This window comes from Lygodium microphyllum, chromosome 11, assembly GCF_053477565.2.
Source record: "Lygodium microphyllum isolate KBCC chromosome 11, Lygodium_microphyllum_v1.1.10, whole genome shotgun sequence".
Taxonomy (NCBI): domain Eukaryota; kingdom Viridiplantae; phylum Streptophyta; class Polypodiopsida; order Schizaeales; family Lygodiaceae; genus Lygodium; species Lygodium microphyllum.
Genome location: NC_141145.1, coordinates 72,617,752 through 72,634,370, shown reverse-complemented (window position 1 = coordinate 72,634,370; position 16,619 = coordinate 72,617,752). Strand labels below are relative to the sequence as shown.

Here is a 16,619-nt window from a genome sequence, read left to right as displayed (position 1 = left end):
CCAAGCTATAGACTCCACTAAGGGGAGATACTGATCTTTGACGGATGCAATGATGGCTCAAATCTACCAAAGATAAGGATGTGGTGGTGGGCACCATGCTTTATGAAGTGTGGCTGCATAATTTGTTGTAATCCCTCAAACTCATGGATGGTATGGTGGCACTACTATAATGGTAGCATCTATTGCGACAATGCTAAAAATTTGTAAGAACACATTGGCTTATTGGATCTATCTTTGTCCTACTCTTCAAAAGCTTGTGCACGTGTGTGTCTCCCAATCACATGCATATATACAAAAAAAAAGAACAATATTATCTAGGACATTGATCTCTAGTTGCCTACAAACATATACCTACTATTACATGTCTACGTACCCACACATGTAACTTGCAAAGTATATCACCAAATACTAAATATTAAAAACCTAGCGGAGGAAATCATAAAGGGCCTTAATGTATGTATTGCACTTCTACAATAAAAAGCTAATAGTGGCTCTTTACCCCTAACAACCTGCAACTTAAGGGCGAGTCTGCCCTAGTAAGGAGTGAAAAAGAAGAGAGAGAAAAAAAAGACCCTATGTATGAATTAATACCTCATCTCAATGTGTTTTGTATTTGCATGGAAGATCGGATTCTTGGCTAGTTGAATAGTACTCATAGAATCTGAATGCACCGTAGGTATAGCATCAATCCCAAGGTCATGAACCAAACGGCCCAACCATATGGCCTCCTTGCAGGCCTCAGTGGCTACAACATACTCGACCTCAGTGGTAGATAGATCCGTACGCTTTTGAATCTTGGATATCCAGCACGGTGATCGTTGAATAAGAGTTTCATCTTTCAAATCTTCATTGTCAATGCTTTCTATTTAGTATATCCAAGACTAATGCTATGCTATATGCTCGAGATCCCAAACACAATTATCAGGTAAGACTTGTTATATCCAGAAATAAATCCAAAAATAGACTATTAGTATACCCACTAATACCACTTTAACAGAACCCCACTTAACAACCTACTCTTAGTGCTTTAACAGCATTCCACTGAACAACCTTCACTACAGCAGGCCATTGTGATTGTCACCTTATTCATGTGTTCATCATAATCTTTTCAGAATGATAATTTTTTCCATCATGTTTGTGCAATGTTTTCTATTAACTAACCATAGAACGTTTTGTTATCTCTTGGTGCACTTTTTTGGTTTCTTTTCAGGAAAACTACCTCTTCTTCAGGAGTACAAAGTTTTATTTATAATTTAAATACATCATGAAGGAAAAACTTGCTCAAAATTTTGAATTCCCTCCAATGTGAGACAGAAGCCTGGTTCAGCAAGAACATAGTGAAATTTATTGCATTGATGCCTTAATTACAGTGGGTTTTGACCAGCACCCCATCAGGAGTTTTGATTTTATGAGTCGCCATAGGGAACTGCTTTTTACCTTAAAAGCCTGATGATAATTCTCAAATCCCAGCTGGTGCAGATATCATCTGGCTTCCTCCTGTTTGAGGTCATACTTGCCAGGTTCATCGAGTGTTATAAGTACTTGATCTTTTTTGTTGATGGTAAACCCACGAATTCTCAACTCCTCAGGAATGGATTTGTCATTGCAGTCAACAGGTTCCAACACCCATCCAGCATTTTTTACATGCCAAGAGCACAACTTAGCCTGAACAGACAGCCAGATTGACAGTAAGGTGCAATACAGGCGATAAGCTCACACCTTGCAAACACAAAATTGAAAAAACAGTGAATAGCTTCAGTAGCTCCTGAGATTCACCTTCACATTGTCATTTGTATGGACTAGTAAAGTTCCATCTAGACTAAGGTTATCCAAGATTATATCTTTTCCTTGGACTACCAGTGTGGAGTTCTGAGATATTGAGCAGAATCCATTTAGCTGCTTCTTGACTTCAGAGAAAGTCAATCCCCATTTTGGGCTCCATACGATACGAGGCCACACCTCTACCTCTTGCATGTTGAACACTTCTAGCTTGGGATCTTCGATTGAAGCACCTGCCTGCATACGATGATGTTCAGACTTGTCAAGGTTACCACACACTTCAGAAAAAGCCTTGAGAATTCTAAATGGGTTTGCCATACATGACGAAGTATGAGGCAATTTGCTCTATAAATTGCCATTTCACCAGTTGTTGCACTATGTGGAGGGTTACCCTTAGGTACCTGCATGAAAAAGATCAGTTCTTTCTGAGCATATAAATTTAAGTGCAGATGAATTAGACACTCACACTTTTCACATCTGTAAGCATTTACTCAGACCTTGGCAGCATCCTCTGGGTTGTTTTTCACAGGTGCATATGCAAGCCAAGTGTCCATGACCTAGCACCAGTGGCCATGGGTCAGCTCATTGAGATCATATAACTTTGAATGTTCCAATCTTCATTATCGCTGACTCATGAAACTTGGGAGTTCATCACACTTAAATGCTTAGCGTGCCTTGTTGAGAATCAATCACATTTGGAAAGACATTTTCTTTCCTCCAAATAACCTATATTAATAAAGACTTGGAGACAAAGAAGAAGTTTGAGGCAAGCAGTAAAGGAGAAGATCATTGTAGAAGATTTCATGCATAACAGGGAGAAGCATCTAAATAGTGAGTTGAACTCAGCAGATAAGCCAGCAAGAAATACAGTTCTCAGTGCTTATTAGCAAAAAACCTGCAATATTCAGGCTATAACTTGTGACAGAAAACTTCCATTCTTAGAATCGTACCCTATCTGAATGCAGCTTGCAGTTATTCTAATGATCCCTTCTTCAAAGTATGAAGGAAAATGAGTTTATTATGCAGTAGTGAAAAACATCAAAGTTATTCGTCAGATGAAAGTCCTCCATTGTATTTCTGAAAAAGACTATGCACATTAGAGATCAACCAGAAGAAAGTAATGGATCCCTAGCTGGACACTCTGAAGCTTGGCTAATAGAAAAAGAACCCAAGTTCATGAGATTGAGGAAGAGGAAATGGTACTCCCAAGGAAGACTAGAGGAATGCTCAACAAGGAAAGGATCAAGCCACCATATAGAAAGGCAAACTATCCAACACTCCGTGTCCATCCACAGCAGATTAGTATTTGCTTAGAGAAACAGTCAATGATTGTGTGACAACAGTTTGCACATAAGATCATATCTTTGAGAAGATGGAAGGCTGTGCCAATGTGGTGTCTGAATCTTTCTGATTTTAAATATGACCCTGTACTTGAATGCATGTCGATGATCATATCCAATGTTAGATCATTGTCTGTAAGCCAAGCCTCAAATTGATAGTGGAGATAGAATCAACACAATGAAGAGTGCGAAAAGATTCTACAAAGCAAAGTGCAGGCTAACCAATGATGACCGTTGTCTGCACAGACACAAGATTGTGTAGTCCCAAGAAAGATGAATCCACGGCTGAGTAGAAGCAATGAGAAAAGAAGCTTCGGATGCCTCCGTGGTTTTGACTCTAGCTTTGAAAGTCGAGCCGTTGTCTAGCTTCTTAGGGAAATCCTTGGCAATATGCCCTATTTGCTCACTCGTGAAACACTTCATCTTGTCCTGCAGCTTCTATTCTCCTCCTGAGCAACTGCCTTCTTGCAAGAGTTTTCCCTACTATTCAGGGACTTGCCATTCTCTTTGCCTGCTGAACCATTTCCTTATCCTTCTACTGCTTCTCAAATGTGGTGACCAACTCTATGGCCGCTCCAAGGAATCCACATGCAATGCCTTCATCTCGCCAAGGTGATGGTATGCAAGCTGTCCAAAAACTCCAAAAGCACACCATTGTTGAAGACAGAGACAAGGGATACATGAGTACAGTAATTTGGTAAGGAAGTGGTAGTGTCCACATCCTCTTGCTTTTGCAAACAGGGTTTCCACTCTTTCCTTTGCTGCAACTTGTACTCCGTTGGACTGAAAATGCAAAGAATTGCCAAGTGCATCTCACCCAAACATTTGCTGCATGGGTCTTGAGGTAAGAGTTATAAGGTATCCACCAAAAAGCTGCACCATTGGTAATACTCTTTTGTACATGAAAAGTCTTGAATCCTTTCCTTCACCATATGGAGGGAAGGGTACTAATCACCACCTCTACTTCCTGTCCCACTTGCCATTGAACTTCAGATGGTACCCATCTTTGCCATTGTGAGGGAGATTGGGCAACATGAGCTCCTCCAAGGAAGACTAGATGGTTAATCTACTTATAATACTGCTACGAGGAAGAAAAAAGTAAATCAGAATCCTTCAACTTTGACTGCTTCTAGTCCATTCACCGAGTGGGCTTTGACACCAATTGTAAGATGCTAGTCTCCTTATTGCACAACTCCGAGAAAGGTAAGAGAACCCAAAGGTGGAAATGGCCCTCTTATCATGCATACTACAGCAATAATATGTATATATGGATATGTACAAGGTTAAAGACTGCCAATAGCGAATCTATGGTAGTGCACTTTGGCTCAAATGCAATCCTGCATAAACTTGTATATGTTACTCCATATCACATAATTCTCCATAGGTGTCCTAGGATGCTCCAAGATAGAATACATGGCAATGCTTTGGCATAGGATTTTTTATTCGAGGTGTCAATAATAGATTCTTATTGTCCTTGAAATGTTTTTAAAAAATCATTGAAGACAAATGAATCATTTGGCTCATCTATCTCTTGCCCTTGGAATGCATCCATCCCCCCCCACCCCCCAAACAACCCAAAAAAAAAAAACCATTTTCCAGTCCCATGCATCATCAAAGGGCCTGTCCCTTTGGATAACATGGTGAATTGCATTGCCAATCTTGAACAAGAAGGGGGTCAAGTACCTGCCAATGCCAGGGAAAAAATATGGTGATAGCAATGCCATCTTAATGACAAATAGTCATTGCCCTCAATCCATTAGTCAAAGTTAGCCATCAATGATCTCTCATTGAGTGGAAGGGTGGTAAGTGCTGCCTCCATCCACTAGAGCAGGTGTATTTTCAAGCATTCCCTGTTCTCGGGGTACCACTCAAGTAATCTTGGTTGGGGTGAGAGCTGCGTGGATGGAATCATTTAGGGTGTGGAGAGGAGAGCGATCTCCAACAAGTTGACATGCTAAAGATGATGGCTTGAGGGCCATCACATTGTCCCTAAGGACAATGCTTTGTGTCTAGAGCAAAGCAAATAGGGGGAAAACATCGACCAAGGTTACATGGGGGTTGCACTGGAGCCCCCTCATGACGGCAATGGGCCAGTTGTGAACTTGTGAGTCTCGCTCACTCCTTTAGTTTGATGGGTTGTACTGTCTTGGGCTGTGCATGTCCAAACACTGGTCCAAACATTGCTAGGCTAAATCAAGTGCCCATGGGGAGGGGAAGATTGAAGAGGTGGAAAAAAGTCTTGGGCAAGCACCATTGTCTCTTTTGTGATGGCTTTGGACCTCTTCCTTCTGTCATACAGTACAAGGACTAGAGATGCCTAGTCTCCTCCTCTTGGAGCTCCAGAGGAGCAACAACACCACTGCAAAATAGGAGGCCAGCTCACCCAGAGGGGCCTACACAGAGAGCAGTGATAAGACTTTTTCCACAAATCAAAACCCACAGGTACTATTAGCCTAGAAAAGACAAAGCCATCCCCCAAACATCATCCCTCCCACACCATGGAGTCATACTAGACAGAACCATTTCACTTTGTGAAGCAGGATGACCCTGTCTACCAGGACCACAACTAAGGAGGCTGCACCACAGTCAAATCAGAGCCATCATTGTGGGGAATCAGAGACTCCCCACCAAGCACATTAGTCAAGTGGTTAGGGACCACACCACAGATCCTGAGATCAGCAACAGCCTCCAAACACTCCACACATACAGCTCCAAATGTACCTTGCAGCTTTCTAGTCTCCACTACAATTCCTTAAATACTAGTAATAGATTAGGACCTCTTCTCCATTGTATCGATGAGACGACATTAGACATGCATTTACTCTAGCATTACCTTTATTTTTGGTATTGTCTCGTAGGACACTTATTTTTTATTGTTATCTCCACTTCACTGATGATATCACACATGGATGTACTTTAGATTGTCTCGTAGGCCACATGGGCCTCATCTAGATGTTAATATTTCTTCTGTCTTTCTTTCTTTGTGTGTGCACATGTGTTTGCATCCTTGCATGCGCACACAACTTGGGTGATTATATGAACTAAAGGCCAATGGATGACATACGGTAAAACCAACTTGTGCTGAACGAGACAATGTGCGAGGGAAATCTTGCATCATGCACTCTAGTCGTGTTGAGGACTTGAATGTTGTTTTGCATGCATCTTTATACCTGCAAACAACAAAGCACAATTTCTTACAATCAAAAGCTTACAAAAGTTGGTCCTATGACTCAGACATTTCAGAAACACTTCTATAGATAAACACTAAAACTCCACCAACATCCAAATCTCAAATCATTGGAGTGTTTATCATAAAAGACTCTTATTATGGTCAATCTGTAGAGTCTAGCAATAAAATGTACAGAACAACAAAAGCAGTTAACATCCAATTATACATCATCACAAGAACTGCCAACTGTCTCTTTGGCAAATAACACTTTCTAATGTATTAACTGCCACCCATGGATATGACTGCTGAAATTGAAACATGGTGGATAATATAATGCCTACGAAATATGAACATTACACCTCATGTAGTTTGGGTGGTAAATCTTCTCTTATGTAAGAACCCACACTTGGTCTCAGGACATGGGATACTGGCAGTTTCTTTCACTCTCAGTAACATATTGCGTGGCACTATAGACCTAATTGCTTATTCACCAAGGTCTTGTAATAGAATTTCCCTTTAATTGTATACTTTTCGCTTCGTAAGTCCCTTACAAGTCTATTTTTATACTTTGCCTCGAGATACTTTGATCCAAGGAAAGTTGTTGATAGAATAATTATTTTCTCTAAAAAACAAAATTGCATGCAATCCACTGTCTAAGATGTACTCAGTGCACAAACATCTTGATAAGCAGTTTTATAAAGAATTAAAATAAGAAAAATAGTGCTCAGGTCTTTAAGAGTCTCATCAAATTGTTTCATTTGGAAGTAATGCATAATTCCATGTTTCCATGATGCAGGGAATGTACCGGTCTCACAAGTATGGCTAATCATGCAAACAGAAGATTTACCAACTTGTGCTACAACTTCTGGAAAAAGATCAAATGTGAGACCATTTCATTTGGAAGTTTGCATATACATAGACCAATAACTAAATAACTAGAAATCTCAAGTATAGCAAATCATGTACAGCATAAGCTCGCCAATTTATGCTAAAGGCTGAAGAAGTTCACCTGGAAGACCATCACATCCAGAGAAATTTCATCCAAATTGTACTAGTATGACAAGACTGTATACCTGCGAGGAAACAGGATAGCAGTGTTGTGCTTCGGAGAGTTTTCCTGTTCATGGGTCATGCATGCCAAAGGAGCCATCTTGTAACCCTACAGTGGTCAGGTCATGCTGAACAGAGGTTTGGGACAGCAGACTTAGATTGCACTGTTGATGTTTATTCCTTGCTTTTATTTTTGGGTTAGGTTTCTCAATGTTGAAGCAAGCTGATCTCAAGGCAAACTGTGCACATTGTAACCAGATCATCAGGTCACTGAGGGGGGATTGTATTGTCACATGACAATGTGGGTATAAACGTTACACATAGTAATCGGATTATCAGGCAACTGATGGGATATTTTACATTCATATGACATTGTTGGGTACCAGGGTTATTCGGCCTATTCATTTCCTACGTATTGCATCAAATATCTTGGCTGTAAACTATTAGGACCGATCTATAGCTATGATAACCACATTCACCACTTATGTGGGCTTACATGGTTCATTGTACACCAAATTACTAATATTACACTAATTCTTAAGCATGCGAAAGGGCCCAACACTTCTATGACAGTTTCATCAGTGAAATGTCTTGAAATAATTTTCATTAAGAGGAATCAATTGACAACCTAAAGGTTCTTACATGCATAAAAATATTCAGGCAATGTGATGCGCAAATACAACCAAGACACCGGGACTTGTAAATGATGAGACTTGAGTGCAAAAGTAGCTCACTTCGGATTTACAAACTCTTGAATAGATCCCTTTGTTCTTGACAACTCATCCATATAGGGTCCAAGCTTCATTATCAACTGCAAAGAAAAATTGATGATTATAAAAAGAAACCTGTAATACACAATCTATGGCCAACTTATGTCCCAAGAATCGTAAAAACCACAGAGTCTGAAATTGGATAAATGCAATGGCTGGTTTGTTGTCCATTTCAGCAGATTCTTCTTTCTCCCTTTGCTTCCTTTCTTGCCTCTCAATCTCCCCTTGGCATACACACACACACACGCACACACACACTTGATCAGCAAAGCATTTCATGTTAGGTTATATATGTTGCTTCTTTCTTCACCTGCCTTTTTCCTTAGTAGATGTTACCATTCACTTCACGCATCAGGTTTTAGAACAGGCATCATCCCCTACATATTTGGAGACCTGCCTCAGTACAGGACAGTCATAAATTTAGAGCGACTACTCATTTTCATAATGAAGCTGCTGAGTAAATGACGGTCTGCTTGAACTGCTGAGTGCAATCCCCTATTTACAAGTGCATGCAACCCATGATTATGCCTCGGAAGCAACATTCTGTCTGCCATAATTCTACAATCAATGACAAGCCACTGAACTTTCAACTGACAGCATCAACAAAAGTAAAGATAATAAATTGTGCTACCACTTGTTTTGTATGTATCTTGCAATGCTCAGCAAGCAACAAAACACTACCCTCTCATATGGCATTTACGAACATGTCATATTTGAAAGTAACTATTTAGTTTGATCATGAAGCTCATAAGAAATAAAGATGTGCTTAAGCTGTTAATGCACCTCCCATGCATTGTAGGCTTCTAAACATGTCGAAGAAAGCGTGTGCTGCAACCTGTATGTCTATCTATGCATTTCAGTTTACTGTGAATGAACTACAATTTGTCATACAAGTCATACATCAGTCAGAAATGCTAAACCTAGTATGAAATGTCACATTGCACTTTAATTTGCACCAGGATGTTTATACAAGGAGGCTTCTATGCGAAACCCATCATGATTACTTGCCTATATCCCATGTGACATCAGAGGGTAACTGAAAATGTTAGTGAAATAGATTCATATGTCGAGACAAGTGTCACTTGGACAAGTTAATAGTAATTGTGTCGTGCTATTATTCCGTTCATGAATGAAATATGAGAGGACATTGAGGGTGTTTTTAATAGATGTTTTCTTCCTTTGAAGCAAGTTTTTCGTTACTTGCAGGGGACTAGGACTCTTGGATTGCTTTATGCCAAGAAGAGACCACTGCAACTACATACTTATAGTGATTCAAATTGGGCTGGTGATTTTGATTGATGTCACTCTACAAGTGGCAATTGTTTGTTTCTTGGCTCATATTGCATCTCTTGGCTTAGCAAGAAACAATCCATTGTTGCCACATCATCATGTGAAGCTGAATACAAGGCAACTTTCACTACCACAGTTAAATGATTGCAGTGGCACAGAACCTAAAGTATCATGCACACATGAAACACGTTGAGATCCATTATCACTTTGTCAGAGAGAGACTACATGCAGGTGATATCAGCCTCGTCTACTATGCTACCACCAGTAATTCGGCAGACATCTTCACCAAAGCTCTTCCTCGTGACAAATTTGAAGCATTTTCCAATGCTTTAAATTTGATCTCCTTTGGTGGATGGCCCTTGTATCTTGATCACTCTTCACTCCAGGGGGGTTTGTTGGGTTTGATTCACGCCTATGCTCACAGAGGAGTGTCGGTGATCCTTAATAGGACATTAACAACCCTAAGGTCTAAGGGTTGCACTCTTTGATTATTGCACTGGGAGTCGTGTCTTTACTCTCACACTCTCTTTCTTGTCAACCGTGTACTCTCAACTGAGCTTTGATCTGTCCCATCTCTCACAAATGCTCTCAAAATAAATTATTCACTTGTTACAAGTGTCCTTTTACAATCATGATCATCAAGATACAAATGGATGATGATACAAAGTACACATGTCACTTGAGAAATGGTGACCAAAATCTTGTAAGCACCAAGAGAAGCCACCCACTCTCACCATGGAAAGTGAAAGGGGAAGTTATGGAGACCCTCCCCATCAAGTTGAAGTAGAAGGGAAGGGAACACCCACATCGACCCGCGGAAGCAAGTACAGAAGGATCAGTGGCTTGATTAAAATATCTACAAAGCTGGTAGATGAAGGCACAAACTCTAGATGGATGGTGCCTAGGTCAACTTGCTCTCTAATAAAATGGTAGTGCACATCAATATATTTAGACTTCAGATTCATGATAGAGTTAGCAGCTAGGAAATAGTACTTTGGTTGTCACAAAAGACAATAGTCGGTATACTACATGGAAACTATAGCTCCACCAATAAGCTCCTCAGATAGATGGTCTTTGTGGTGCCATCATAGAGAGCCTAATACTCAACCTCAGTAGTGGAGGCAGCCATCGTCTCTTGTTTATGGCTAGGCCATAAAATGGGAGCCATGCTTGAGGAGAATGTAACAACCATGGGAACATCCTGTGTTAGGATTTCTTGCACGATTAGAGCCAACGTAAACTTGCAAAAGCAAACCATTACCATAACGTAAACCAAATGAACAAGTACACTTTACAGTGCAATACTTTAGGTGCATTGAAATAATAACCAATCAATGAAACACAATAAGCAAGACCATGCCTAGTATGAATCAACCAAAGAAGTTTCCCTCTCATAGATCAATAAGTGTGCTCATCAAAAGGCTAGCCATATAGAAAGCTTCACAATAGGATCGAGATGAGTAGGTATAGGCCATGTCTTCACAACAGGATCGAGAGGTTAGTCATCACAAAAGTATAGTAAAGCTTGGCTTTTATATTTGCTATGGTTGCAAAATTTGGGCCCACGATCAAAAGATCATCAATATATATTGAGATATAGCTAGCCCCCTCTTTTGTGGTTTTTACATATAGGTTCATGTGATACGAGATAGAATGGAAACCATGAGATAGAAGGAACTCATCCATTCTATGAAACCATGAATGTAGTGCTTGCTTCAACTAGTAAAGAGCTTTTCGTAAGTGAAAGACCTTGTCTTTATGGTTTGAAATAGAAAACCCGAGAGGTTGCTCCACAGACTCTCTCCTCCGAATAACCATTTAAAAAGACATTTTAACATCCATCTGATAGATAGGCCAACTATAATGAGCGGTAAGTGCTACCAATAGACAAAATCAAGTCAATTGCACAATTGGCATAAATATTTTTTCATAGTCAATTTCTTGCTTTTGTCAAAACCCTTATGCCACAAAGCGAGCCTTGTACTTATCAAAGGTTCCATGCTTTCATTTTGGTTATAAAGATCCACTTAGTCCCAAATATCTTCCTGTGGCATGAGGACATGTATTTTTGAAACCTCACTTAACATGTGAATTAATTTTTTATCACATGATTAAGTAAATCTTGCACATGTGAGTTGCAACTGGGATTAAAGTAAATTTACAAACCCAGGAGCCGAGAAAATCATGGGATGTCAAAAGCAAAAGTTGCTATAAGTTATGTTGCACAGGCACTTGATGGTGTCTAGTGTCAATTGTTGGCCTAGGTCATTCATTTGCCCATAAGTGTTAGTTGGTGACACTAGAGATATGGTGTTTAATGGTACCTAATGCCAATCTAATGGTCGAAGACGGCATAGAGAGACTTGGGAGTGGAAGATACCTAGCCAATTTAATTATTAGCAAGTCAGATTATTTTTATGGGCACCGAAATAATTATTAAATTAATTTTCAGTAATTAAAGGCTGAAAATTAATATCTAATGATGGACAATGTTGGAAAACCATTTGGGAAGGCTGCCTCTTGGCAAACTTGCCTATATAGGTTGATAAAAGGTTGAAGAAGAGAAAAAACGAGATCATTCTTGTTGTAACAAATGTGGGAGAGCTATGAGCAGCCATGGCCAACCTATTTTTAGCCATTGCAGCCAACCACGAGTGAATTTTGAGGAGGCGATAGCAGATTCAAACCCTCCACAGTTCGGCGCTTGCATCCAGGTACAAGGTGACAGCTGATTTGGATGTCTTGGTTGTAGGCAATAGCATTTAATGCTGTTGTGGCAGGACAACAGCTGCAATTGACCGATTTTCAGTCATTTTTCGTGACAAAACTCTGAATTCTCTCTCTCTATAGCTTTCTCTCTCATCTCCCAGCCATCACAGCCTTGCTCCGAAGATCTTAATATTTGGACCCTTAAGGTTGAGAAATTGCAAATTTCTCTACTGTAAACCCTAATTTACAACAGAAATTAGGATTTAGCAGCAGCCTTAGGAAGTGTGCCAGAAATTGGAAGTTTCAAGACTTGGATTTTTTAGGGCTAAAGGTGAATTTCAGCTAAATTCAGGTGGAGGACTAGCAGCCATTGTGTTTGGGACATTTCCATCGTCTATGGAGTGGGTAAAGGCCAATTAAGTGCTTGAATCAAGGGGCAAAACAGATTGAAGACTTGCAGGTCACTTTGGACAGCAAGGGGAGTTTGGATATTCGAAGGGGATCGGGAGAATCCCATTGTAAATCAACTTCTTCTTCAATAAAGCTAAAGAAATACTGAAAGGGGCGCCATTTTGGGGCCAATCAGGTGTGCATCATCCAAGATCAATAGATAAATTTGTATTTTCAGATTTGCATTTATTGTTTGCTACTGTAATTAAGTTGTAATTAGGGATTTACAACCCATCCATGGAAGGAGGGCTGGTTTCATGGTTCGGTTGCTGGGATGCCATATCCTTTGAATTGGTGGGCCCGTGGTACTTGATTGCAACTTGAGACTATTGCATTATTACTGAAATTATTATCAGCAGTGAATTACAGCAAGCATGTCTTCACATGGTGATACGGGATCAAGTGGAGAGGAGGCATCACTCCTTGGTCACTCATGTGGTGAAGGGGGAAATGTAATGACTGATGTTGGGCATGGTTCTCAACATGGACAGCATGCTGAAAATGTGGGAAATGACCCAAATGTTGGCACTTCAATGCATAAAGAGGTTTATGACCAGCAAGGGGTTGAAGAATTTGATGATAGCTCCAAGGATCGAATGCGTACAACAGCAACTCTTTTTATTGAATCGGCAAAGGATCCCTAGTTTACTCGATTCTTGAATGCCCCAAAGAAGGACAACAAAGGCAAAGAGAAGAAGACACCTTCTACAACTTCGGGACAGCCACAAGAACCGAAGGAAATGCCTAAGCCTTCTTTAGAAGAGCCCAAAATGCCTGATGAGCACAAACAATTCGTATCCGTCAGGCAGCAAGTGCAAATGCATGGCCAACTTGGTAGTGCCAATCCATGGAAACATGGGCAGTAAGGCAATTATGCACATGCAAGCATGGGACAGCAAGGATACTTTAGTGGTGGTACCATTTTTCATGCTATGGTTGGACAGGCACCGCATACGGGAATGTGTGGCACAAATCCCTTTGGTATGTAACAGCCAATGCATGGCTCACAACACCTAATGTATCTGGGTAATGCAAGTGGAATGCCTAATCCCATGTATGGTAGCATAGGCATGATGCCTGGGGCACAAAGCGAGCCATATGGATATGTATTGGCACCCCCAGGGACTGTTGGAGCATAAGGAGTTGGTGCTGGTCATGTAGGTGCTTCATATAGTGCTAGTTTCTATGCAAATACAACCAATGCACCCTTTTTGCAACAACCCATTTATGATAGCTTGACTTCCATAGGTCCGCCGAAGGATTATGATGAAGGTGGCAAAAGCGTGAAGTTTGAGCCTTTCAGTGGTGCACAAGATAGGCTGAAAGCACTTCTTTTTATTCAACAGTTTGATATAGCCTATTCTGGAGGCAACTTCACAAAGGCATCTAAGATACGCAAGGCAACCACATTTTTGAAGGGAAATGCATTGCAGTGGTGGTCTTCAGTTCTTATTCAAGGGAAGTCACCTACAACTTGGGTCCAATTCATGTTTGTTTCAAATTGGTTGACAAGTACCTTTGAAGTAGACATTGTAATAGCTTGGAATCAGTTGAATTCCAAAGACTTCAAGAACTTGGATCAATATAATAAGAAGTTTTGGGATGCATTGCTGCCAGTTACTTGCCTAGGAGGAGCTTTTATGTCAGATCAAAGGATAGGACCCATGGTTCACAATAGAGTTTGGCAAATCTATCGGCCTACTCCAATTCTCTAGGGGAGAGAGGGTAACAGGAGCTAGGACTATCTCTAAGATCAATAGATTCTATTGAGATGAATCAACTTGTGAGGGCAGCCTAATAGGCATCATGCATGGCACCATTCTCTCAAACCATTCATTGATTCAACTTTTTTATTTGTGAGTTAGAGGACCTCAATCTAGTCCTTAGGATTCAACAACACCTATTTTGTGGTGACAATCTTAGAGAGTCAATTGCATGGATTTGGGAATCTAGGCCTTTCTCAATTGGACGGATAGCTAGTGTTGGATGAAAGCCCGCAAGGATCAATTCCTTCTTAACGGAGGTCATAAGGAGAAGATAGAGCCTTCTAGCGAGAGAGAGAGAGAGAGAGAGAGAGAGAGAGAGAGAGAGAGAGAGTATATTAACGTCTCTAAAAGGCCAATGTGGCCTATGAGACCAAAGTAGTACATACAATGATGGTGTGTTTCTCATCTGGAACGAGAAAAAGATGAAAAACATGCCTATAAGACTGAAAAAGAATGAAATAGTGTCCTATAAAAGGGAAACATGTTAGTGATCTGAAAGTGAGAGTAGAGAAAGGAAAACTCTCCATCAATGATATGTCTGTTCTCTAGGGAGGTGTATCTCTGCATGGTTGAGGCGTCTCAGAGTCTGTCTCCTGTGGCGCTCAATGATGGCTTTAATTTGTCTGTGGTGTGGATGTCTAGGCCTTCGTCCGGGTGGACGTGGGCGCCTAGACCGGCTAAGTGCCACTGCTCTATCCCAAGGGACACCTATAGAAGACGAGGTCCAATGATGATGTACTCCTGTAGGCTGTGTGGCAGTAATAGTGGTATTTGCCATACTCTGTCGTGTATCAGTGAAAAAGTCAGTGACTGCTCTCTGTCTATGTGAGCCGAGCTGTGGGAGCCTCCTACTCCGTAGAATTGTTGCTCTGCGTCTCTGGAGCTCCAAGAGGAAGAATCCCAAGCATCTCTGATCCTCAAACTGCATGATCCGTCTCAGGGGTCCAAAACCCTCTCGAAACAGACAGTGGTATCTACCTCGTATGTCATAATACACAGTGCATCGGTAGATGTAGTGTTCCTTTGTCTCTGGCTCTTTGTCGCATAGTGGGCATATGCGTTCTTCTGTCTGTATACCCTCCCATCTGCCTGTCTCAATCCTCAGGTGGTGGAATGAGGTGCGGATCTGACCAATAACTGTACATAGTCCATGAGGCAGCTGTGTATCCATGTAATTGGGTTGGGTGATGAAACCATTCTCAGATACCTGAAGGAAGTGGGTCTGGTAGTGTGCCATCCTCGTGCCATGTGGGGAGGGGGGTCGGATCCAGGTCTGTATCTAACTTCAGTATGTCTACTCTGATCACATGGTTTAGCTCTGATCGGCTTAGGTCAAGTGTAGGGCAATCCAAGCTATAGTCAAAGGGGGGTAGTCTGTCAATCTGCAGCCCATGTAGACTCATCCATGTACTCATCTGAGCATACCAACAGTGTCTGTCACCGTCTGTTGCTAGTTGTCTAGAAGAGGCCAAGGCTAGCCACGGGTATCTATCTTGGGGGAGCTCCCATAGTCTATGTATGAAAGTCATTGCCTGGACCAAGGCCTCAGCCACCATGGGTGATGCTCCCAACTCAGCTCTGATAATCTCATGTGGGGTCAAGCTCTTCGCTCGTATCATACGTGAGATCATCATGACCAGTGGTCTTTCCATATGCTCCCATCCATCCTAGATTCCTAGCCACAAAGGTATCCATGCCAAACAACCCAATACTTGAGCTAGCTAGAGAAGAGGCATGCCATGATCCAACTTACCAGAAAATGCTAAGGGAGATCCCTATCAAGGATCAAGACCTGAAGCTACAGGCAAAGTATCAAGAATTCTCTATCAATAGTGGACTTGTCTACTATAGAACGAGATTATGTATACCGGCAAGCCAGTCACTCAAGCAAAAGATACTTTGGGAAGCTCATGACTTTCCTTTTTCAGGACATCCTGGCTATGCCAAGACCCTCAATGCAGTTAGAAAGAGCTACTATTGGGAGAGGCTTAAAGGTGACGTTCTCAAATATATCACTGAGTGTTTGTCTTGTCAACGCATTAAGGCCGAACATGTCAAAATGCCAGGGAAATTGCAACCACTTGACATTCCCCAAATGAAATGGGAATTCATCAGTATGGACTTTGTTGTTGGCCTACCCCAAGTTCAGGGAGGATACAACTCCGTTATGGTTGTGGTTGATATGCTCACTAAGATTGCACATCTTATTCCTGTTAAGACAAACTATAAAGCCTCGGACATCGCAAGGTTATTTATCAAGGAAATATTCAAATTGCATGGGTTACTCAGAAGAATC

General features: G+C 41.1%; 1 protein-coding gene across 4 annotated transcripts in view; it reads right to left on the bottom strand.

Moving 5' to 3' along the window:
- Positions 1-1,027: 1,027 nt before the first annotated feature.
- USP (UDP-sugar pyrophosphorylase) overlaps positions 1,028-16,619 on the bottom strand; it is a 160,749-nt gene continuing 145,157 nt past the window's right edge. For 2 of the 4 annotated variants that reach the window (XM_087687713.1, XM_087687716.1), the window contains exons 13-18: positions 8,073-8,149; positions 6,184-6,289; positions 2,277-2,336; positions 2,100-2,180; positions 1,777-2,016; positions 1,036-1,665 (exon numbers count right to left, since the gene is read on the bottom strand). In XM_087687713.1, the coding sequence (XP_087543839.1) occupies positions 1,483-1,665; positions 1,777-2,016; positions 2,100-2,180; positions 2,277-2,336; positions 6,184-6,289; positions 8,073-8,149 (747 nt within the window). In that variant the 3' untranslated portion in view covers positions 1,036-1,482. Of the gene's footprint in view, positions 1,666-1,776; positions 2,017-2,099; positions 2,181-2,276; positions 2,337-6,183; positions 6,290-8,072; positions 8,150-16,619 lie in introns of all 4 variants that reach the window. The other 2 variants (XM_087687715.1, XM_087687714.1) reach the window with 2 other exon arrangements.